The sequence below is a fragment of the Rhinolophus sinicus genome, linkage group LG02 (genome assembly GCF_036562045.2).
Source record: "Rhinolophus sinicus isolate RSC01 linkage group LG02, ASM3656204v1, whole genome shotgun sequence".
NCBI classification, from domain to species: Eukaryota; Metazoa; Chordata; class Mammalia; order Chiroptera; family Rhinolophidae; genus Rhinolophus; species Rhinolophus sinicus.
In genome coordinates this window covers 159149004-159175714 of record NC_133752.1, presented here as the reverse complement: position 1 = coordinate 159175714, position 26711 = coordinate 159149004, and the positions used below count along the sequence as shown (strand labels likewise).

The following is a 26711-nucleotide window of genomic DNA, read 5'->3' as shown; positions in this document are numbered from 1 at the left end:
ACAGCTACAGGCTTCCTAATACCGTGTGTCGTAAATTGTGCAGTAAGGCCCTAAGTGGTACCAATTGAGTCCATTCTAAGACCCAAATGGTTGGTAAGACACTGGCTGATTAGGAAGCATCCTTCTTCCTCTTGTTATTTGAGATTTAGGTCTGGGCTTTTGTTTAACCCTCAGCTGATACATATCAAACAGTTGGGCCTTGTCTGTGATTAACCCAGAGAAAGCAGCAGAGGCAGTTTGTAGGTGCACAGAACAAAAGGGAAGCCTCACGTGAACTGGCAGTATTATAGAATTGCTGCCTAAAGAAGAGTTTGTCTGTTACTCTGAAGTCAGCATTAGATCCTGAAGGTATCTGCAAACATCAGCCAAAGTCAATTGTTTTATCTGCAAACAGAAGCAACATTGGGAGATAGAACAAAGCTCTACAACCTATATGTCCTTTTCCTTCCAGAACAAGGTACGTTAACTGAACAAAGATATGTCAGCATCTATTACACATCAAGAAACCAGAAGGTGGAGGAGGAGAAAAATCTATCCTTAAAATCCTTTAATTCTGCTTTGCTGCATTTTTGGGGTCTTCCAAAAATATTCTGAATAGTTGATGTAGCCAGTAATCATCTGGTTGGTAGGCAACAGTCATTTCCTCTTGATTTACCAGGCTGTTCAAGGTAGAGTGCCAAATTCCATTGAAAATCAATTATAAACAGCAAACAAATTTCTAAAATACGACCAAGAGACCCTGGAACTTGAGTAGACATACTTGACATCCAAAGGAGAAGTCTAGGATGCCAGACTCGAATTGATAAAGATGCTGAAGACCTAGAGTAGAATAACATAATTCTCAGACAGCTTGTACCTCCAAGATGGGGGCAGATTTTAACCATAGGAGAAAAAGAAAGTTTTTACGCAAACATATCAACTCACTCATTTTTTTAAATAATGATGAATTAAAAAACAAATTTAGGGCCAGCTCAGTGGCTCAGGTGGATGGAGCTCCGTGCTGCTAATGACGCGAAGGCTGCCAGTTCGATTCCCACATGGGCCAGTGGGCTCCCAACCACAAGGTGGCCGGTTTAACTCCCACAAGGGATGGTGGGTTGTGCCCCGTGCAACTAACAATGGTGGCTGGACCTGGAACTGAGCTGTGCCCTCCACAACTAAGATTGAAAGGACAATAACTTGACTTGGAAAAAGACCTGGAAGTACACACTGTTCCCCAATAAAGTCCTGTTCCCCTTCCCCAATAAAATACAAAATTTACCAGTAGTTTTGACTATGATGATAGCTTCAGGTTGGTTTTTTTTTTAAAGACTTTCAGTGTCATAAGATATAGTAAATAAAATACTACCTCTAATTTAAGTTATATACAGACTTAAAAGAAAAAAGCATGAGGAAGCTTTTAAAAGTCTCTGACAAAGACATTCTTGGGAATTTCTTTTTCTGTTCAACATTCAACTCCAACTAACTGATGAAGAAAAACAAGCCAAGATAGTCGTCTTGATATAATAAAAATTGTTCTTCTGTTTCCTTTGCTGGTTCTTCTTCCTCCATATTATCCCTATTCATGTATTTTCTTTAATAATTATCCTAGGGCTGGGTCCACACTAGGCAGTTGATATTTACAGACTAATTGGTAAGAATAAAGAGTTTCTTTGGCAAACGGAAATGTCACATATTTTCTGTGAAGTACACCTTTAAATTTGAGCCCATCTGCTAAGGACATGAACAGGAAAATTTAGTCTGAATGCTGCGTGATAAATCCGACACATACTCTTAGAAACAATGGGTTCAGGAAGACCAGAGGGGGTGACCAGGTGAGCATGGCCACATTTGTTTTGTTTGCTTTACTAACTTTACTCTTGCTAAGAGCGTTCAAAATAATGACCTAAAACCTTTGAGATTTAGCTTAAAAAACAGTCATTTTTTTAAAACCAAGATTTTATTTTCCCATGTCAATACCACTTCCACCTCTTAAATTTACTTAAAGAATTTATAAAATAATTTAATTCATTAAACCATGTTTGTGTCTATATCTAAAATACTTAACTTATAAAATGTGATTATGATGGACAATGGAACATTACTGCCAATTCCATTATTCACGGACTTCATACTGCTTATGTTTATACATCAAATGTGGAGAGTTTAAATAATTAACCATAACTGGGGATGAAGGGGATGATTCAATTGTCTTCATATTTCTGGAAAAGTCACTCTTCAGATTGAACTATCTGGCTACTTCTATTAGGTGTACACTGCCTCAGCTAACATTCTTCTAGTTTAATATTATTTTCTGGAAGTAAATAACCACAACTAGATTGCTTTAAAGAGTAAATTCTGGCCTGCTTTTAGAGCTATATTCTTACACAAAAGAAAAATAATTATTTGAAAATCAGGGAAATTAGACCCTCATTTAAGTATCCTCTTAATTATCTAAATAATCATTTGGGTTTATGTACAGGGTTTGACCAAATAAATCTTTTTCTGTCATGAGTACTGAGAATAAGGGATGAATAAGCAGAATAAGGTGAACAGAATGGAAATAGATAATTAAGGAAATGCAGATTCAGTAAAGTTCTGAAGTTTTGATATCCAGAGAAGTGTAAAAAACGAAATTCAGTAACACAATGATATGATTTTTTATGCTGGAGAAGATAGATATAATTGAATATATTCAAATTTTACAAAGAGACATTCTTCTTCCGGAGTGGCTAGTATTGATTTCAAAAAAATCTTCCCCTTAACCTTGTGGCTAATTAGGAACTAGACTGATAGTTATAGCTTTTCTTTCTAAAGGCGGTTTGCTTCTTCTGACCACTCCCCACGTCAGCTAGATTTACAGTGTTAAGTGACAATGGAAGTTTAAGACAGTTAAAAGTTGTAGTACAGACATATTATACATTCATCAAAACAGCTTTACTACACCATGACTTGTGGGGAACGTGAAGTTTACGTCACTTGTAGGAGAAATGCATTACCAACTGTTTTTCCTCTTTAACTCGTATATCGAGGCACAAAATATAATTAAGAAAAAGCAATTTATAATGTGCTACAGTAATATTTTGTCATTTTGTACTAGCATCCTAAAGAAAATGGTAAATTCTGGGGTGGCTATTACAATGCAGAAACAGTTAGATTATGGAGATAAGACTAAGGCAGCAATTTTATAATCCTTTCTCAATGTGAAAAACGACAGAGATGAATTAGTGATAGAAGGATGAGCTAAAGATTGAGGACTTTCAATCACATACTCAGTCTTTAATCGCTCCTTAAATATGACTCTCCAGTCAACAGTTTTTCCCAGCCCTCAGGCACCTTTAGTTAAGCAACTCAAAGCCTCTGAAACAGTCTTTTCATACCTCTTTTACACATCTTTTCAAATGTATTATGATTATGTCTTCAGGTGTCTATCTCTTCCACTAACCCTGGAGTAACCTCCAAAGCAAAGGTAGGTTCCGTTCCCCTTTCAAATTTCAGAAATTTACAAAGCAGGACACAATTTGGACACAGCAGGCACTCAAGGAATAATGACAGGTTTGGATAAGAGCAATAGGAAAGACAGACCACATGGGAACCATCCCAGGAAGGTAGGACTAGTTGCCTTTCTCAAATTTTTATAATTGTGGAAGAGTCAGTGGCACTTACTTTATTTTTTTAAATAGAAAATATGATTTATTTCTATAATATAATGATCTGGTCAACCTCACTCTTTCTTTTGAAAAAATATATTTTTTTCAGTTACATTTGCCATTCAATATTATTAGTTTCAAGTGTACAGCACAGTGGTTAGACACTTATATAATTTATACAGTGATCCCCCACATTCGTCTAGTATCCCTGTGGCAATATATATATATATATAGTTGCAACATTGTTGCCTGTATTCTCTATGCTGTACTTTACATACCCATGACTATTTTGTAACTCAATTTCTTCAACTGAGGAAGGAGACTAACAATCACAGGCTGCTTAGATGTTTGTGTTTGGCCTGACGTGTTTTTCAGAATGTTCCATCTCTCTGCTCTTTGAGGTAAGCATTTTTTCCCATTCTTTAGTCTGAAGGTGCCCACCATTTCCCATGGTCTTACAACTCTCCACTTAAGTGCCTGCCTGACCCCTGGAGGCATATTATTTTCTGACCTCTAAATGGTTTCTACCTCTTCTCTTTTAAGAGAACAAAGACTTAGGTAAGAAAGGAAAGAAGGAAGTAAAGATGGGAGAAAAGAAGCCACGAGAATGATATGAAGGAATGCAGAAATAATAAATGTTTGAAAGACATTCTGAACTTACCCCTGATAATAACCATTGGTTATTGTCACATCCAAAGGTTTTCCAAGTGTGACAATCAGTGAGGTGGAACACCAAGATTTGACAGCCATGTCACACCAATTCCCATGGGATTACCCATAAGAAATAGAAAAGTAGGGGCTCATAATTAGTGTTTGTACAAGAGGGATGTACAATCAAAGAAGGCGGCTAATGCTTTTTGGTAATTTATAATCTATGATTGTCACTTAGTCTTTTGGAATTTGAAATGTCTGGAAGAGTACCCTACTAATTGCAATAAATTATTAAATATTTTAACTGTTACACTTCTTGCCTTAAGTACATGAAAATAATTTTGAAAAAGAGGCATTTTTTTCTCCTCTCAAAAAAAAAAAAAAAAAAAGAAATGCTGAAACTTTATTGTAATACTTTCCAAGAAAACAAAGAGAAATATGCCTATACTCTATCCATATTTTGATGTTAAAGTAATCAACTAAGGAAATTCCATGCTAGTAGTGTGTTGGTAAATATTTAACAAACACCTTTCTGGGAGCAGGGAAATCTCTGATGTGTAGCGTTTGCCAATTTCTGTGGTATAAATACTCCCACCATGGCTGATTTCAAGCTCCTGACATGATGTCACAGTGTGGAGTTATGACGAGATGCTGACAATCACTCTTGCTGGCACCAGCACAAATGTGAGTGTACCGATTTATTTTCCCTCTAACTTGGATTTTACTACTCATGCTAGTGTAACATTGTTTAAGAAGGAAAACAGAAACTTGAATGAACATTATTTTCCCTATTGCAAAACCTGTGTCATCTTTCAGTGAGTAACTTCAGTCAGGAAAAGTATGTAATTCCAAACGGACTGAAAGAAAGCACCAAGGCCCATGGTAAATGCTGCTGCAGGCAGATGCTAATCCGGTCAACAAATGATTTGATACCTGACAAAGGTAGTGTAGCTTTTTTGAAGGAAAAACTGTGCATGCTCTCCTATCTGGATGCAATCTCACCGCAGCAACTCCAAGTGGGCAGAATCAGAGTCACTGTCACAAGTTCATTAACAAAGCACACATTGTACCTGCAGAGCACATTCCTTCTGCACCACTGTTATACGCAGATCTGGGAAGTCCCTCTCAGAATGATCTCAGTCACTAAAGAAAGTCACTATGTACGCAGCAGTTTTTCTCCCAAGTAGATTGAAGGGATTTAGCGACGCTGACCTAAGCCAACCATAATGCCAAAAACACTTTTCATGTTGCCAATTCATTGTTGGCTCTACACCCATTGCGGGGGAGAATACCTCGAGTGAACTTGTAGCAATTCAGAGATTTGCTAACTAACATTTATGACCTTTTTATGCAGCTAAGATTCACTCTTCCTAGAACCAGTCAAGACTTGTTTTAAAATCTTTTTAAAGTAAGCTGAGGCCATAAATAAGCAACTATTCAGTAGACGCCTCTGTTGTCATGGAAGCAGAATATTTGCAGATTCCCCTATAGCTCTTTTCTTATGTTCTGACTCCTATCTCCTAGTGGCTTTTACACTCATTGTGGCAACATCTACTCTGAAGTTTTCTCCAGGGCCATCACCTCTTCTCTTGCAAAGATGTCCTTCATATGCTTCATGCTTTGTATCTTCTCTGTTTATATGAAAGGCAAGTAGTACCGAGTTTCACCTGCATGGAACTTCTACAACAAAAACACTGAAACACAGATACATGTCCATCATGAGACCTGATAAATGACCGTGATTGGCCTACCTGACCCTGTGAGGTCGCAAGACTGAAGGGCAGAGGGTTTTATCCACACCATCAGTCTGTAGACATGTGATTAACATTAAAGTATTCAGCATACTAACCACAAGCTTTGGTTTTAAATTCCAGCTTTGTCTCTTACTAGCTGTACGGCATTGGGAAAAATCACTTAAATTCTCTGAGCCCCCGTTTCCTCATCTATAAAATGGGGAAAAACTACTTTATAAGGGCTGCTGTGAGAAAACCGAGAAAATCCTCATCAAGCATTTGGGACAAGTTCTAGGACATAATCACAATAAATATAAGCTATTATTATTATTATGAAGTAGATATACAGATGAAATAAGAACAGACATTTTGGTAAGCTTATATGATGCTCGATTGCCCAGATTTGTTTTGCTACATTCTGCTTCTGAAAGTAGTGCAACTCAGTAGTTTGGATTGATTTTGCAAACACTGTGTAAAATGGTGTCATTCTGATGGGAGTGTATTCAGCTATTACATCTGGAAAATGCAGGCTGACCAGGGCACTGCTTCACCCAAACCATGCAACTCTTTTATTCCTCATTCATAGGAAGATATTTTGAACTAACATCTTTCTCTTTAGATTTTTACCTTCTCAAAACACTTTTCCTGTTGATATAACTATTTTTCTTCACACAGAACTTATCATATTCCTATCCTCCCCATACTAGCTAATGTTGCTTATGGAAGAAAATAATGAACTCCTTAACATGATTTTGTCAGACTTGATTATTCACCTAATTCATCACGCATTTGCATATGTTCACTCATTCATCTATTCTTTTCATTCATATACTTTATACTTGCTTACTATACGCCAGAAACTTTGCTAAGTGTTAGGGATTAAAGATTTTTTAAAATGCACAGGCTTGTTTGCATGTGCAGAGAATGAGCCCAACATGCAAAAGAGCAAGCAGAGATGAGATACAAACTTAAAAAAGAGTGAGTCCCAGGGATGACGAATTTCTATGCCAGTCCTCGAGGCCAGGGTTCCCGGTGCACTTCCTTCACCTCAAGTGACTGTCAACACCTCAGGCACCTGAGCCAATGAATCCCTACTTGGCGTTGGCAGGTTTGAGTTGGGCATCTGCCATTTTCAATTGAAAGAGTCCTGACTGACACATCTACCACATTAAGAACTCTGATGCACATGGTAAAGCTATAGGAGCACCAGAGAAGTTTTAAGATGCAAAGTGTTTTTAAATGGATCAAAATGTTTTAATGGCTCGAAAGTCCATTCAAAAAGCAGTTCCAGTGGACTCTATGAGAGACGGATTCAAGGGAGACCATTTAGGCACCTCTTATGCTGTTCAATAACTTAGTCCTTCACCCTTACAGAATTTCTGACGATGGACACAGTCCGCCAAAAGCCCAGCTCATTTAGTGTCTTTCTGATATCACTCAGCGGCATGAATCGTCCTTTGTTCTGCATTCCTGCAGCATCCCCTGTGCCTCCAACACCAGCAGTGCATCAGCATCACCTGGAGGGCTTGTTGAAACTACATGGCTGAGTCCCACCCTGGGAGTTTCTGATTCAGTAGTTGTGGGGTGGGGCCCAAGAAGTCAGAAAGTTCCAGGTGGTGCAGATGCTCCTGCTCCCAGAGCCACATTTTGAGAACCACTGCTCCAACACATTCCATGGTAGCCGTAATCTAGATTGTTTGCTCATCAGCGTCCCCTGCCAGATTAAAAATTCCTGAAGGATTTTCCTATTCATCTTTGTAAAACTCTCAGAAACTAACATAATGCTTTATACAAAATTGGTATTTGATATGCACTATCAAATAACTGTGGAGAGAAGATAAACATTTTCCCATAATAAATTCTCTCAAGAAATGAACTATGCAACTAGAGAAAAGATTGAAAGGCATAATATATCCTGGCTACTTTGGGGCTATCTAATTTTGATTATATCTTCTAACAGATTTCTTTTAATCCTTGGGCATACAGGACAATGATTATTTTCAAATATAAGAAAGCCTGATGCGCATGATCCTAGAGAAGTTAAGCCTAGCATTTTTCTTCCTCCTGCATGTGTTTCTTTTTCCTCTTGATGTAGTTGGCATCTGACAGCCCAGGGGAGAAAACATTTGAAACATTTTTCATCCTAATATTTAACTTCTTTGTAGCTATTCTTATGGCAAGATATTCTGTCCTTTTAGACTTTGTTGCCTTATAGCTATTAAAAAACACATAAGAGCAAATTTAAACAAGGAGGTGAAAGATCTGTGCTCTGAAAACTATAAGACATAGAAGACACAAATAAATGGAGAGATATTCCATGCTTGTGGATTGGGACAATTAATATTGTTAAAATGTCCATATTACCCAAAGCAACCTATACAGGTTCAGTGCAATCCCTACCAAAATACCAATGGCATGTTTCACAGAAATAAAAGAAACAATTTTACAATTTGTATGGAACCACAAAAGACCCCCAAGAGCCAAAGCAATCTTAAAAAATAAGAACAAAGCTGGAGGCATGATGCTTCCTGATTTCAAATTATATAAAATAATAAAGCTGTATTAATCAACAGGATGGCATTGGAAAAAAACAACATTATGATTACTGGCATAAAAACAGACACATAGATCAATGGAACAGAATAGAGAGCCCAGAAATAAACTCACGCATATATGGTCAATTCATTTACAACAAGGAGTCAAGAATACACAATAGGGAAAAGAAAGTCTCTTCAATAGGTAGTGCTGGGAAAACTGAACAACCACACGCAAAAGAATGAAAATAGACCACTATTTTACACCATACACAACAATTAACTCAAAATGAATTAAAGACTTGAAACCGTAACACTCCTAAGGGAAAACATAGGTGGTAGGCTCTGACATTTGTCTTAATGGTGATTTTTTGGATTTGACACCAAAAGAAAGGGCAACAAAAGAAAAATTTAAAAGATGGGGCTACATCCAACTAAAAAGCTTCTGCACAGCAAACCATCAACAAAATGAAAAGGCAATGTACTGAATGGGAAAGAACTCATACAACTTAATAGCAAAAAAACAAACAATCCAATTAAAAAATGGGCAGAAGATCTGAATAAACATTTTTCTAAAGAAGACATATAGATGGCCAACAGGTACAGGAAAAGATGCTCAATATCACTCATCATCAGGGAAATGCAAATCAAAACCACCAGATACCACCTCACATCTGTTAGAATGGCTATTATTAAAAAGACAAGAGATAACAAGTGTTGCAAGGATGTGGAGAAAAGGCAACCCTTGTGCCCTGCTAGTGGGAATGCAAATTGGCGCAGCCACTATGGAAAACAGTATGGAGGTTCCACAGAAAATTATAAATAGAACTACCATATGATCCAGAATTTCACTTCTGGGTATTTATCTGAAGAAAACGAAAACACTTATTAAAAAAGATATATGAATCCAATGTTTACTGTAACATTATTCACAATAGCCAAGATATGGAAACAACCTAAGTGATAAATGGATAAAAAAAGGAAATTCTGCTTTTTTATGACAACATGGATGGACCTTGAGGGCACTATGCTAAGTGAAATAAGCAGAGAAAGACAAATACTGTAGGATCTCGCTTATATGTGGAATCTAAAAAAACACACAAACAAAACCAAAATCAAAGATACAGAGAACAGTTTGGTAGTTGCCAGTGGCAGAGCAGGGGTAGGGGGGTGGAGGAACAGGGTTTGCAAAATAATTGAAGGGAATCAAAAGGTACAAATACAAACTTTCAGTTATAAAAGAAGTCCTGAGGATGTAATGTACAGAATAGTGACTATAGTTAATAGCACTGCATTGCATATTTGAAAGTTGTTAAGAGAGTGAATCTTAAAAGTTCTCATCACAAGAAAAAATATTCTGTAACTGTGCGGTGATAATGTTAACTACACTTATTGTGGTGATCATTTCACAATCTAGACCATAACAAATCATTATGTTATATACCTGAAACTAATGTTGCACGCCAATTATATCTCAATAAAAAATAAAATAAAAACACTAGATTCAAAATTATTTTTTTAATCACGCCATTAAATTAGATTTTCATGAATTAAAAGTAGCATGAAGCCTGACTTAAACCCTGTGAGACAGGGAAGGCCAGTCTGCATGGACTTCCAGGTATTCAGATCAGACCTCTAGTTTCTCTAGTGGAACTGACAGTCTCTCTCTTATGAGCAATTGTGGGTAGTTTATGGAATCAAACATGTCTGGAAACAATATTCTGTTGATACTTGAACCTTTCTCATTGTTTCTACATTGTAGTTCTAGGAATTAGAGTGATCTTTACAATTCTTACAGCATCTCTAGGTAATGAGGTAGAGTTTTAGACAGACTTGAATGTGGTATTTAAGGTGCATAGAGATAAAAGTGGGGGGGGGTGTGCAAAGTGGTATTACCTTAGGCATCCTGTGACGTTGTAGAATATATCAAAATCGAGCAAACCATTCGCTTTGGGGTAGTCTCCCTCTGGCCACCCCGAAAATGGGATGATGATAGTCTCAGTCAGGATAAGCAAGGCTTCTGTTATCATGAGATTCTTGAGTTTGTCATTAGAGGACAAATTCCACAGCAAACCTAGAATCAAAACAGTGCAGGATTGGGTCAAAATGACTGCCAGAAATGTCAGTTAAGGCCACTACCCCTAGGGCTACGGTTAGTTATAAAGAATAAGAAGTGGGGGACAGAGCCCCTTGCCCATTGAAAGAATCTGTTTAGAGCTCATTAGATGGCAATGGAAGGTGATGCATAAGAACAATTAAAAATATATGCAGGTTTAATTAGGAATGTGAATGAAAGCCAGAAATCTTTAAATATTTACTGCTGTTTCTCTTAAAAGACTCTACCATAAAGCTGAATTCACTGAGATGATAAATTCAGGGCTCAACAAAAGGGAGGCTTGAAATGATCCTATTGTAACTAAGACTTCAACATTTTTAAAGGGTCATATTTTTTCTCTCTTAGATGCATAAAGAGAATGCCATATTTTGCTAGTATAATTCACACAGTTTTGTCCAAATTTGTGAAGAAAAAATAAGGATGCACATTATACATGGGTAGTATTAATTCCATATCTATACAGATGTTTTTAATTCTTCTATTTATGTTTATGACTTAAAAGTATAACTCTAGTTGTCAATAATGATATCCGTATGCAAAATAATACCCTAGAATATGATCATTGGTTTTGTTGAATTTCTGACGAACTTGCAATGATGACGAAGAGTTCTCGGCCTTCTATGATGTGTAGACATCAGAAATTTATTACCAATATATAAAATTTCTCGTACCTTGTATCTAGTCTTGTGTTTTGTAATTATTTGTTACACAAAATTTCTTGTACCATAATATGTTAAATAACAAATGCTAAAATTCCTTTATAATACACAAAAATACAAGTTATCTAAATGTAAACAAATAAAAATTTGAATTAAAAATCGAAACCAAAGATTTTCTTCCCCTGAAAGTTTGGGCCAAAAAACGTTGGTGTGCATTATACACGGGAGCGCATCGCACACAGCAAAATACGGTACCTCCCTCTGCCTCCTGCTCCCCACTACCTGCAACTTCCACCTGACATTTGCCTCCCAACAGCAGGATGGGCCTGCAGAAAGCCTTTGACCAGCTGCTCATGGCTGTCAACAGTAGGCTGATCAACATCACCAATTAGTATTTTTTGACTCTTACCCAATAATGGATTTTATGTCCTCCTGGAATTTAAGCTGGCTACCTGACATATTTCTTAAATTAAAGTTTGGCAGTAAAGGCGAGACCAGAATATTTTATCTATTTGCCAACTTGTATGGTCTAAGCATTGGTCTAAGACTGGTACCACATTTACTCATTTAACTTTCTCTTTCCTCTTGAATTTCCCCTACACCCTACTCCCATCCAAGAGAAAGGCCAACTCAGCGGAAATTAAGATAATAGGATACTGTACTTTCCAGGGCATTTGTGAGACAGAGACTGAAGCTGGGTGCTGAGAAAGAATACAAAATGGTGTATACATTTAGGACTTGTTTTTCTTACAAATTCAGTGCTCAAATACTTCTGATTCAGTGGAAGAACTATTACACATATTGTTCTCTATTCCCAAGACTCTCAGCACGTATAAAGTTGCCTTACAATCTCCCACACCTCAGTTAAGTTACTCTAACTCACTAGTGTCAAAGGACAGAGAGAGGGGACAGTAAGAGAAGGGATTTTCATTTGCTTCCTTATATCCACGCCCCTACTGCCCAGTTTATAACTCCTACTTGTTAAATTTACTGCTTTGTCAGTACAAAGGAAAGAGGAAGCACAGGTACACAGGGCCATCTACTTTATGGGAAAAGCAAACATGGCAACCTTGGCTGGCTTATGTGGTGATATCATCTCCCCTAATTTTAATGACTGAAATAATAGCCTGTACAATTAAAGCTTGGTAATTATTCAACCATACTTGTATTTGGCCCATCAATTAGAACACTCTAGGCCAATGCAGTCTTTTGTGTTTAAACAGTTTATTTTGGCTGTGCACAAGTAACCGATTCCTAAAACAATAACCAAATATCCACTGCAGCCTACACTCAGCTTCCTGTAGGCACAGCGACACTGGGTCTTGTGCCTTGTAAGAACTAGAATTTTGGCAGACAAGGTCTTTTCCTGATCAAACCGGCATTTGGGGTTAGTCATCAGCAGTGTCCCTCAGCCACAGATTTTGCAACACAATGACTTCATTCCTCCCACTTCATCTTAAGAGGCCCTGGACTGGGGGAGAGACAGAATAAAACTCCGAAGGTGGTGGAAGACAATTAATGGCAGGTCTGAGGCTGTGTTGGTTACTAAGCTACTAAAGAAAGTTAAAAAGAAAAGAGAGAAAAGGGAAAAAAAAATGCTTCCTGTTCTAAATAAGCAAACAAATTAAGAGTCTCTGCCTGCCAGAGACTTAAAAGTGTGAAGCCTAAGGACATTTCCTCTTTTTAAAACGGACCACACAGGGCACTCAAAGGAAAAGCACACCTGACAATAAAAACCAGACAGGATTAATTTGAACAAAGGGAGTGGAATTTTCCTTTAACAGTACGTGTCTTTTATAGCTTGGTAGGCAATATTATTTCTACACAAATATATGGTTTGGGCGTTTGAGTATTTTTGAATTTTTACTATAGGATATTGTATAGAAATGTCATGCCTTCCCAATTTCTCTATGGCACGAAGTTAAGAAGGAACTTAAATATTCACTAGAGATTTCAAATTATACATACTTATACACACACACCCTCACACATATAGACACAAAATCAATAAATGACCAATTGCAAATTGGGGAAATAGGTAGGACAATATGAGACAAAGAGTTAATACCCTTAATATACAGTTCTTTAAATTTTTAAGCCATTAAAAATTCAATGACTAACAGAAAAATTAACCCAAAGCTAAAAGATATTAGAGTCTAATATACACAGGAATGCATGCTCTCTGTCCTGTTTCCCCGAAAATAAGACCAGGTCTTATATTAAGTTTTGCTCCAAAATATGCATTAGGGTCTATGTTCAGGGGATGTCCTCCTGAAAAATCACGCTAGGGCTTATTTTCCGGTTAGGTCTTATTTTCGGGGAAACACGGTGGTAACTAAAGAAATGCAAATTTAACAGCTCGATATCATTTTCTGTGACCACAGGAGGCGAAACCAGAACCAATGAGTGGAAATTCTTGTGGAAGGAGATTTTGGCTCACTGAAAGTATATACTTCTAAGACAGCTTTGAAGAAAACAGATCTGCTTGTAAGATCCAGCTGTATCACCCGGTGCAGATAAAAATGAGCTCATCCTTTACCTAAGTAATGACAAAAAAGTTTTCTCCCAAAACCAGAGTTTTAGACTAGACTAGCCATTTTCAAATGAGCCTAGTGGCAAATCAGAATCACATATTCCTGGGCCACACCCCAAATCTACTGAGCCACAATCTCAAGATGAATTCCAGGAATTTATATTTTAAAAATGATTCCCATTTCTGGCATTGGGAAACTAATGAACTAGGTGATCCTGAATAGATAGATGTCTCTTTCAATGATCCGATTCTAGATTCCCTAATATAGTACTTAGGGTTTAGATTTTCCTTTGTCTCACCTTTAACTTCTGGGTCAATTTATTCACAGTGCTTAAATTTCAATCATTATAGTTACTTGTTGCAGCTGACCTGCCTGTAATTTTCTATCACTAAGCTCCCATGCTAGCCAAAAAGAAAGGGAACTGGATTCTAGGAAGGGATATACTTTGAATAATTAACAATAATGTAACTGCATTATCCAAAAATGTAATGCCAACTGTGATATTTGCAAAAAATAGCTAATTAAGTAAGATATTAAAACCCATGTTTTATTAATATTGCCCTCTTGGACTGGAAGTATAGTTATTTAACTAAGTCTGCATGACCCTTAGGTTAATAAAAAGTACAAATTTTATGATTAAATGAATCCATATCTTCAGTACAGAAGAGAAGGAGAAGCACTGTTTTTTTTTAACTTTGTTTTTCAAAGTGATCACAGAGCAGGAAGACTTTTATTTATTTATTTTTTTTACAATTTCCTTTGCATGGATATACTCTTTTCACCTAAATTTTGTAAAATTTATCCAGAATATCACATTATCACAAAGGGCATTTATTCCAAGTTATAAACAAACCCAAGGTGCCTTGGGTTGTTGAACATTACAAATGAAGACTAAAATAATATACAATTATTTAAAGAAAGTGCATACTGAGTATTTTATAGCAGCGTTTTTGATATTTTATGAAAATAAAGCAATCCAATTAAATATTTCCATAAAAGATGCAGAGGTCAAATATGAATTTTCAACAAATTTCACTGACAGTCATCCTGCCTCTTCCTTACGCGACATGCAGAAGAGGATCAAGAATCCCATGCTTCATTCTTATCATCACCTGTGTGTTAACCCAAGGCTGAGCCCTACACACTGCAGTCAGTGCTTACTACTCAGTGACCTTGAAAATGAACCTCTGAGACTAGTAGGTACTGTTCTCATTTCAAAGAATGCTTCCACACTCACTTGGTAAGGAAGGGGGACAATCTCATTGGGGGGAAATCTTTGATCCTGCAGTCTTTTCGTTGGAAGAGGGAAGAGTTTCTCTCCTAGGCTGGTACAGAAAATGCCAGAAAGGTCAGTGAGTTGACATTCTCTCCCAGGGAACAAAGCTCTGATGCTGAACTTAGGCATGTAGAGAACCAGATGGTTCATTTTTTATTATCTTGGTCAGAAAAATCAAGGTCTTATCTGAAAACACACTTGATTCTCTTATATCTGTGTAATCTAGACATTCCCAGGCCACAAGTCTCTTTTTTTAATATTTGGTCAGACATCCACAGTTGCTGAGGAACTTACACAAGCACCACAGTGGTTATTGCAATAAATACACAGACATGAAATAAGTGGCAACCCAGTATTAAAGGAGGCAAAGGTAGTTCAGAGAAGCCCCTTCCTTCAAAACTCAGAGAGGGGATGCTGAAACTAAAGAACAGAAGGACGGCATTTGTTTCAGAGAAGTGATATTTGAGACAGCTACTGAAGAATAAGAGGGCCTCTAGGTGTGAAAAAGGACTCCAGTCCAAGACAACAGTGCAAAGACATCGAGACAGAACGGAGACATGGAACCGACCAGCAGGTAGATAACTTTAGGATTTCAGAACTTGGGATGGAAGGGTATGAGGAAACACTGCTGTCAAGGGTCACCAGGCTCACATCATAAAATCTTTGTGTGCCATGGACAGAGTACAGACTTTATCTCATAGGTAATGGGGAGCATAATGGAATAATATTTTCGTTTTAGAAAGAAATCGTTAGCATTGTAGTAGTAGATAGATTGGGAATGTGCAATAGTGAATCAGAGGGCGAGGTACAAGGCTGCTGAAAGAGCACCACAGAGAGAGGAAGAGGGCTTGTACCCAGGCAATAACAAGAGCAAGAGGAGAGAGGAAGGGTCAAAGAGGAGTGAGGGAAGAGTTCTCTGATCTGAGATTCTCAAAGACCAGCGCCTTCTCAAAAATGTGTAAAACCGAGTCACGATCTGTCCCTAAGCAGTAGGTGGGAGCCATCCTGAGATAGGAAAACACCCAAATGAAACTGGGTTCAAATCCGGGCTTTGTTCTCTACTAGCTGTATAACCTTAGACAACTAACTACCCTGAACCTTACAGTGATCACACGTAAATTGTCAATAAAGCCCTTACGGAGGTGTCAGGAGGAACAGAGATGAAAAATGAAAAGCCCGAGCTGAGTGACTAGCTTAGAATGGGGGCACAGGAAGATGTCTACGGAATAGACAAGAAGAAATCCACATATATGGTTGCCTGCTTTGTGTTGTAAAACAAAGATATAAACATGTCTACTTAAGTCAACAATTTATTTCTGAGGCCCAGAAAGCACTTATTTAGTTCTTCCATTAATAGAGCTAAGGAAGTTATTTAGAAGGATTTGTATCAAACATTCAAGTATCCACTCAATTCAATTAACAGGTAATGAACACTCTCTGGTACCGACGTTTGGCTTGTACTAGAAATCCTGGGACTGGTATGATCAACCTCCCTTTATCAGCTCTGTGGATTATCTAAAGAGGACTGAATGGTTTCTTTGGCATCAATATCACAGCATGTTCTCTGACCTTTGTTTCCTATTGCCTATACAAAAGAAGAGGAAGGATGGTTCAATGGATTACTTCCTTGACACATACCCACATCCTCCCAAGCTTTCTAGCTACCATGCACCCTAACCTCAATTACTCTATTACCCAAGCTCCCTCTAAATGACTAGCAGCTTCTTCCTGCATTTTTGCTTTGCTAGTGATGTCCACTTCGCTGGGAATAACTTGCATTCTCCCTCAAAACACCAGTCCAAAGCCTATCCTTCTTTTAAAATCCACAGTGAAATAGACTTCCTTCGTGAAGTCTTTTTTTGACTGTAAAGCAGGATAGACTGATTCTTGCTGTGGTTCATTACGATATTTTAATGAAGAAAATGTTAGGTTCTAAATGTGAGGGTTCTTTGCCTTTTTTTTTTTTTTTAATGCCAACCATTACATACTTGTTCATGTTTTAGTGGCTGGAAGATAAAATCCGCAACCTCTCTAGACTGTGATTTTCACTGCCTGTCACTTGAAGGCTACCCTGTAAATTTTGGCTAAATGAATGAATGAGATCATTTGATTTCTATAGGTATTTTAATATAACTCAAATATGAAAGGAACTCTCCCATGGGATATGATAGCATGCAAGCAGAAAAGTAGCATGGTACAATCCTTCATATAGTTGTATAAAATTAAAATGTATCGAGACAGAAAAAAAACGTGATATTTTAAGATACAACTGGGTAGAGAGATATAATAATATTTTTATAGAAAAAGGAAAACGGTTGTATAATAAAGGGAGGATGGCAGAACTGCAAAATATATTCAATTCAAAACAATATCTGTGAAGTACCTCCTTTTTAAATATGTAAACATTGTCAACTGTTACCATTAAAAACACTTTTATATGATGTACTAAAATGTGTTAACTTCTTTGGGCCTTAGCTTCCTCATCTGTTAAATTGAGATTCAATATCCAATAATACCTAAAAATACCTCAAAAACCTAAGGTTTTGTTACAATTACATTTTAAAATGTATGTGTATCACCTGAGACATTGAAGATAATTAAAGTGTCCCGAAGGCCGTACGTACTACTGATGACGGACTGCACTCAGTAATGCTCTTGCACTCTCTGTAAGGTGTGTAGGGAGCATCAGCAGAGAGCTGACGGTGACGGCAAGAGGGCAGGGGCGCCAATGAACCACTTCCTCCTCCACCACATGCACTTTGCATTTAAATGAAACTATGCTTCTCCATGCTTCAAGGATTACTAAAACTGTTGCTTTAATTCTATCTGATTAGTTCATCTGTCTAATCCATTGGGCAGAAAGGAGATATTTATTTGTTCAAATCAGTATTTGAACAGAAATATGAAGTAGAGAACGAAAAAACACATCCAGACATCTTTTCTTTTTCTCTTCTTTGGCGTGGGGGGTTGGTGGTCTAGGGAACTGGTATTTTGAGGGGTTCAGGTGATGGAAGGATTGGAAAATATAGTTTCTGGTATTTTTGACTAGTTTGATTAAATTGATCCTCTTTATTAGGATGCTATTTGCCTCCCCAATTCACTTTCTTCGTATCGATTTAGGAAGTAGATTGTTGAGTGAATAATAAAAAGAAGTAGGAGTTGTTGTTGGGTCTCTTCAGAACGTTTTGGACACCTCGGACAATATGGAAAACCCACATTCTCAAACTACACAGTTGGCTCTCAGTGAATTTATGCAAAATTTTTCATGCAGGGAGTCTTGTCAAGAAGTTGTTTTAAAGTTGTAGTCAAAGGTGCATAGAGCTTCTAATAAAAAATATTAAGTAAGCCAAAGGCTCAGAACAATTTGCCCTTCAGAAAAAGAGGAATTAAAATTTGCTTTGAATCTGGGGTCTACACCAGCAGGTGGCAATGTTCCTTGAAAGCATCTCTCAAATAATGACCCCATCGATCATTTGTTCCAGGGAAGGAGAAAAACAGATGACATAAGCCAACTGGCTGGGGTGCACTGCATATACCCCTTAATATTCAGTAAGGCCTACCTGTTATTTGCTTTTTAGTCTCCAAGTCTCTGGTTTGCTTCAGCACCTGGAGCAGCCGAGGGACCCCGTTGAGTTCAGCCACCTCCAACTTGTTGTCGTTGTCTTCAAACACCAAGTTTCTCAAAGCCCCGCACACAGCTCGCTGAACATCTTCATTCTGAACTTTTAGGAGCTGCAGAAGCTTGGGGATGCCGTGAAGCTGATTAACCTGCGGAAGAAGTGGATACATCATTTCAGGTGTTTATTAATTCCGATGTGGCGTTAAAGACATTCGGTGTGATATGAATGAACAGATGAAGGTTACTGATGTTGAGTATAACTGCCAGCAGTCAGCAAGTACGTGTGGCATAACCTGAGACTCACGGTGTACAATGTACTCCTGCTACAAGGTATCTTTCACCGAGGAGCTTACAGTAAGTTTGGGACGTTAAACCAAAACCCTATGAAAAAACTGAAGGAAAGTTAAGTGATAAAGGGTGGATAAATGATAGTGAAGTGGACAGAAAGAGTTACGTGATAAAAGTCTTAAGCATAATCAAGAACAGAGAATTAGAGGAATAAGGAATGTTTTGTGAAAGAATACCATATTACACAAGCGTGTTTTTTTCTAGGACAGAACTTTACAGTCTATATAAACTGAACAGAAATTATCTTCATCAATGGTAGAATTAAAAATTCCTTTAACATGACAACCATAGTAACAATGCAAACTAACCTTAAACGTAAGCTATTTTTACAATCAATTGCTTTGAGTATTTAAAAGATTTATTAAATTAGTCAAGCACTTTAAGTAAATAGCACAACTTTACACTTTTTAATGTGCAATTAAAAAAATATTTCTTCTATCCAAATATGCAAGAAAGAGTATGCTGTCTATAAAAAAAAGGACCAGAACTAGGAATGAAAAGAACAATAGTAGATGGTTTAGATACTGAAACCTATGGCGGTTTGAGAAGAGGCCAAGTCATGGCAGTCTGAGCAAGGTGATTTTGTGTTTTAGGCTGCAAATATTATCTAAAGAAATCTAAAGCTGGACACAAGGTGGCTGGAGAGAAACGTTAAGTTGGAGACTGAAAGATTTCTTTCTCATAGGTTTCCATTCATATCTGATTAAAATATTTTTAAGTTGCTAAGAACTTTGGTAAAGATCTCAGTCATTTTCACCATCTTAATGCAGACATTTTTAGGAAATTAAGTTGTTGTGAATGGATGTGAGTCCCCCTTTTAGATGAAGTTCATCACTTATGAATGATGCTCTAATTACACAGTTTATACGCAGGGAAGAGTTGCACCAGTGGCACATTTTCATACTTTTAGCTTCCCTTTCATAGACAAATAAATAGCACTTAAGACCCAGTCTTCCAATGTTACATCTTCCTTTGTTAGGACAGGGGAGAAGACCAGCAAAGCAGGAATGAAAGTCAAGGTTGTAAAATAATTGGAACAATAAAAATAATAACCACAATAACAATAAAATAAAAATAACAACCCCTCCTCCCACTTCTATCATTAGGAAGTGGCGGCATAGTGTTAAGAGTTTTATGTATATATAATCTAATTAATAGCTTGCCAAGAACCTTGAGAAGAAAGCACTCTTTCGGTTCCTTTAAGGGTTCACTGCTGGTAATGAGGCATAATAATTCCACTTAGTGGCTCCCTTGAGAGGAGACATTTGCAGAACAGGAGACAATTGGGAGACAGGCCACAGCAATTTTCATGGGCTATGTCTAGAGCCATTCTAATATATCTGCAGGACACTGCTAATGATAAAGATTTCTTAGCTACCAATTAAATCTGGTCCAACAGGTCATCGATTTGATCATTTCATCTATTCCATTACATTTCCTTAAAAGCAGAAACACACAATGTATTTTAAAACAGCCTATAACTCACATGTTTCCCTAATTCCGTCAATTTCTATTTCATAGCTGGGTTTTAAGGTGGTTAAATCCATTCTATAAACTTCAAATGCCAGCTCAATTAAATCTTCACAGTAGCAGCATAAACATCAGTTGCAAAAAGAAAATCCTGTTTGGCCTGAAGGTACTCTGGCAGCCTCAGAAATATTGTATTACTTAATTTATAATTTATTAGTTTGCCTTCTTCAAAATCTAATGCGAAGAAGCTTACTGGCCACATTGCATTTCCAGGTATGATGACAGCATTAGTGAGAAGAGACATGTGGAAGCCTCCTTTGTCCTGAGCAGGGAGTGTGGATGACAGAGTTTTGTTTACTGGCCCTCTGACCCGTTCTCTCACCCAGCCACCTTTATCCCCCTGGCTTTCAGCGCTGGCTCCAGCCCGGAAAGAAGGAAACTGCAGACACACCGTACTCAGATAAACGCTGAAATCCGACGAAAGCTCTACTTACTACAGAATTTGACTCCCTGGTGTGTGGCACTTACCCCACATTTAAAAATAGATATGAGTTACTTTTACCCATTATATCAAGCAAATGGATACAAATCATATCAAATACAGGAAGCTGATGTGATTCTCCTCATTGCATATAACTAGAAGTGCACTGGTGATAAATCCTGTATACATTAGGACCAATGTCACATGTGCTGTTCTTGCCTTTTTAAATTCGGGGCAGCAGCTGGCACCACGTGTTACACCATAGGTTACATGTGTTTCCCAGTTATACTAAATCCTCAGGGGATTTGTTCTCTCTTTGGAAAAAGGAAAAAAGAAAGACTAATATGAATGTTTCAGAACTTCAAAAGGGCTTTCATTTGAGATGATTTCTAAATATATGAAAAGGCAGAGTCGCATATTAGAATTTTAATTTTCTCTTTGACTCTCTTCTGATTCTCTTCCCTTCCAACTCTGAAATTATGAAATGATGAGGATTTCTGCTGGCAAATAAGCAGAGGGAACAGACTGACTGTTGAGGTTAAGGGTTCTCTCATGCCCGTGCAGTTCCTTTGCGCTCACTTCCTTTTCTGTTGGGGATGTTCTCCCCACTCTGCCTCTCTTCTGGCAAAGCCCTACTCACCCTGCATGAACCAGCTCAAACGTCACCTCCTCCTTGAAATGTCACTCCCTTTCTCTCCTTTGCCTCCCATTGAATTAATCACTCCCTGTAAATTGGTATAAACTTTCAGGAAGGCAATTGGCAATGTGTCAAAAACTAAAAATATTCACTTCCAGAAACCTTCGTTAGGATATAATTTGAAATGCAGACACTCTAACACAGGATAATGGTAACTACATTTTTTATAATAGTGAAAAATAAGAAACCATACATGTCCAATAATGGGGGAAGACTGGCTAATGATTAATTGTCACATACCCACTTGTTGAGATATCCCGGGGACAGGTAGAGCAATGTTTGAACTGACAGGTATTTTATGAGTCATACAGTTCCCTTATCAGTCAAATGGGGATTGTGTAAGATTGGCAATCGTGTGCTAGACACGTAGTAATTACTCAGCACATGATAGCTACTACTACGCCACCATAAAATGTTTACAAACTATCAATGTTATGAGAAAATGCTTATGATAATAGAAAAGCTGAGTAAAATATGCATTTCTACTCATAAACATAAACATAAAGAAGGGAATGAGATTAGGGGGTTTGGGAGAAATGGTGGGGATGTTAAGTTGTGAATGAGGCTTGCTGCTTTGTAGTTAAACAAACAAACAAACAAACAAACAAACAAACAAACATATTTGTGCTTGCTTTTAAAAATCAAAACAAAAAGATCCCTATCAACAAAGCTACATATTTGATTCCAGCTATGAACATATATGTGTTAAAAAAATCAGAGAAAACCAAAATGATAACACTAGAGGGACTGTGGGTATATATTTTTTTTCTTAAGTTCTCAAATTTCTTATAAGGAATTTGTATGAGTTTTATTATGTATAATATAATAAGATTTTACAAGACAGTTATGGCAGTCACTGCTTTGGTGATGAGATCTGAAGCAGGCATAAAAATAAAACCTGTTTAAGAAGGGTCTTGCAAATTACGAATCTGTCCTTCATCCTGCAGGCAATTGGGGCAGCTATTGGAAGGTCTCCCTGGGTGCTGTGAGGAGACTGGCTTAGGAATGGATAAGGATGGAGGAATGGAGACTAATTAGGAGGAAGTTGGATTAACAGCGATGACGGTGACAGGGATCAACTGTCATACTAACCGGGGGGAGGTACTACTCACTTACAGTGGAAATAATATTCTCTGAGTTATTATTTTGGGGCAGGTCTTGTACCATTATCCGATTGCATTCTCACAACATCTCTGTGTAGTGTGACTATTATTTCCACTTTATAGGTAGGAAAGCTGAGGCTTAGAGAGGCAACATATCTTGCTCGAGATCACTCAGGTAATTAGGATGCTGGGACTCAAACCCATCTCTGAGTGACTCCTGAGAGGCAATGCTTACACCTCCCAACCCACCAGGAAGAACAAGTTTAGAAGGAGGGTTGGCTAGTGGAGAAGAATAGCAAAAGAAGATAATGTGTTCATTTCTTGGTAAGTCGATGCTGAGTTTAGTGGGAAGTCTAGGAAATAGATGGACATGTGGTTTGGAAACCAGGAGAGAGGTATGGGGTGGAGATGCTATGGGTCATCGCATCTGGGTCACGCATTATTGGAAACCATAAAAGTCCACGAGGCAGGTCAGGAGACGGTGTTGAATAAGAAAAGTCCCAGGAAAGCATCTAAGGAATATTTAAAGGATAGGTCACGGATAAATTTTTCACAGAGGAAACCTGGAGGAGCCAGAGAGATGGAAAGAGAACCAGGAGACTCTGGACCAAAAGAAGAAAGTTTGAGAAAGGACAGATGGATGGACGGTGTTAAATGCTGAGAGTCCCAATCACATAAAATAAGAATTGAAAAATTGCCACTGGTTTTAAAAGATATGACTTAAAATTTTGATCTTTATGTCCAAACTGTAATTGTCTTTTATACATAAATTAAAAACTATAGTGTCATGCTTAATAGTAGAAGGATTTTGTTAATGTTCTTGGGTTATACAACATCACAATACTTAGATTTTTCTACAATGCATATATGCTTTTAGTTTTCAATATAGTTTTCATGTTTCAGTATTCTCAAAACCAGTCTTTGTTCTAGCTTTATCACTGAATAAGAATTAAGAAGGCAAGTACAGCCTAAATTTTATATGTAAGCAAAATGATAATTGTAATAAAATTAGTAATTTAAAAGGTAATGGAAATCTAGCCCAACCTGGGTAACAAAAGAAAAATTCAAGTAATTCCGTAATATAAAATGAAAGCATGCATAATAATGCCCAGTTTTTAAAGATCGGCAATAAAAGATTTAAACATTTATGTGACTTAGCTGTAAAAGGACTAATTTTAGCCCAAATCTCTTCATTTACACAACAGGTTCATTACTAGCTAAATACGTTATTTTAAAAAATCCTTACTTATTCTTTCTATGGAACAAACACATAGACAAAGGTCAATGAGAAATACCCAATAATTAAATAATTTTTAAAACTAAAAATAATCTAGCTGTGGGGATGTTTTTTAAAGCAATGTCTAAACTACAGATGCCATGAATAAATATCGACAAATTTGATGTCATAAGAATTTTTAAATCCTGCGTGATGAAATATACCATAAGGCACGTAACACTGGATTAGGTATCACAGGTAAAGAACACCTACAAATCATTAAGGAGATACATATCTTAGTAGAAAAATTGATAAAAAACTGACAATCAACTGAAGAAATACAAGGTCAAAAAAATACATCAAAAGGTGCTCAACGTGGGGCGGCCGGATGACTCAGTGGTTAGAGCACAGAGCTCATAACACCAACGTAGCCTGTTCGATTCCCACACAGGCCAGTGAGCTGCACCCTCCACAACCAGAGTGAAAACAACAGCTTGACTTGGAGCTGAGCTGCGCCCTCCACAACTAGATTGAAAAAAAAAATGAGTTGACTTGCAGCTGATGGGTCCTGGAAAAACACAGTGTTCCCCGATATTCCCCAATAAAAACAAAAAATAAAAAAATTGCTCAACTTTATGATGAAAGAAATGCAAGTGAAAAAATTAGAAGCTCTTTCGTCTGACTCTGCTTACCTGATCTGTAGGATTAACTCATTCTTTTTTTCCCCTCTGTGAAATCTGCTGAATCCCCAAGTACTATTGAAAGCTGGTACTCTGTGTTGGGCTTTGCATTCCTGTTTGTACCAGTTGAGTTACATGTTTACCAAGAATAACTTAGGTTTGTTTCCCAATGTATTTGTCAACAGTACTTGTTCTTATATTATGTAATTTATTTACCTATTCTAAAAATGAATGAAATATATATATGAAAAGAGTTCTGTCTCCCTGATAATCTAAATGCTTTGGAAAGACTAGATAAAGGTTAAGAGCTTAAAAAAACTCTAATTATTTGTGGACAAAATTAATGTAAAAGATTAGAGAAAATGTAAAAATCTGAAAGGATTTGAACCTAGATGAATTAGCACCATTAAGTTTTCATTTCACTTTAAAGAAACTAAAAATGGCATATGATACATAATGGGCATAGATTATGTATGAACGATGATGACACTTTATAAGTATGTGTGTGTGTGTGTGTGTGTAATTTTTAAAAAGATTTCTCTGTAACTCTTTGATTAACTGACCAACTATAAGTCTAGATTTCACAAAAGAGAAAATTTTCTACTATAAAGTGATTTTTTGTGTTTAGTAGATTAAAAAAGCCAACAAAGAATAATATCTGTGGAAGTAATGGTTCATGTAAATGGGTACTTTGATACAATGTTGATTGGAGTGTAAATTTGTACAATCTGGGGAAGGATTTTTAGGGAGTTATTTACCAACATTTAAAATGACTCCATAATAAAAAGGACTGAATTTACTTCCTGAAACAATTTTAAACAGCAGGCAAAACACACAATGATTTCAATGACTGGACATGAAGCAATAATGGATCGTGATCCCTAAGAGGTGGAAAACAAGCAAGCATTCCCAGGCTGTGGGTTCAGTGAGGGAAAACCTTAGTGGAATTCAATAAGCAGAGCTGAGGACACTGAGTGCCGAATCGGAGAAGAACAAGCAGGCTAGTGTCTGCAGGGAAGAGTAGCAGCGAGAAAAGGGCTGCACAGAATGAGAACCCTTGAGATCTGCAGAGGGTCCCCCTCTAGTATTCAGTAGAGTATTAATTAGTGCCTGTGTGTAAGGAAATTGCCTGAAGCCAGGGAAATAACCACCTGAAAGGATTTAAAGGAATAGCTCCTCATGCTCACACAGGCCCATGAACCCTGCCTATTTTCACTAGCCAACCAGAAAACTTCATGATTCATGGTGCATTAGGTAGAGTTCTCAGAAGTATCTTGCCTTAAGAAATGGGGACTAATTAATTCTAGAAAAACATGCTGCTCTGGTCCCACCTAACAAATCTTAAAAGCAGGGTTTGAAAGGATCAAATTGTTTCCAAGTAAATTAACTGCATTCTAGAATAAAGCTCAAGAATATTTACAGAAAAATAAAAACATCCAGCATCCAACAAGATAAAATTCTTAATACCTGGCATTCATAAAAACTTTCCAGGCATTCAAAGAAGAAAAATATGACCCATATTGAGGAGAAAAATCAATCAACTGAAACCCACCAAAAATGGACACAGATGTTAGAATTAGCAGACAAGGTCACTCAAGCAGTTGTTTTAACCGGCTTCCACATGATCAGAAATCGTGAGCAAAGGGACATGTTAGATAGGGACACAGAAGGTATAAAAAAGACTCACTTTTTACCTCTTGAGATAAAAACTACAATTTATAAAACAAAAAATATCATACTGAATGAGATTAACAGCATACTAAACACTGCAGGAGAAAAGACTTGTGAATTTAAAGTACAACTGAACTTATTCAAAAGGAAACACATGGGGGAAAAAAAACTGAAGAAAAAGAACAGCATATGGATGAGATGTGTGGCAATTTCAAGCAGCCTGATATGCATGTAACCAGAGTTCCCAAAGGAGGAAAAGAAAACATATATAAAGAACTAATGGTTGAAAATTTC

The 26711-nt window shown here is 37.3% G+C and overlaps 1 protein-coding gene across 1 annotated transcript in view; it reads right to left on the bottom strand.

Annotated features, from left to right (window-relative positions):
* PKP2 (plakophilin 2) overlaps positions 1-26711 on the bottom strand; it is a 77144-nt gene that overhangs the window by 23158 nt on the left and 27275 nt on the right. The window contains exons 5-6 of the mRNA XM_019736575.2: positions 18693-18900; positions 10444-10621 (exon numbers count right to left, since the gene is read on the bottom strand). Coding sequence (XP_019592134.1) covers positions 10444-10621; positions 18693-18900 — 386 coding nt within the window. The remainder of the gene's footprint in view (positions 1-10443; positions 10622-18692; positions 18901-26711) is intronic.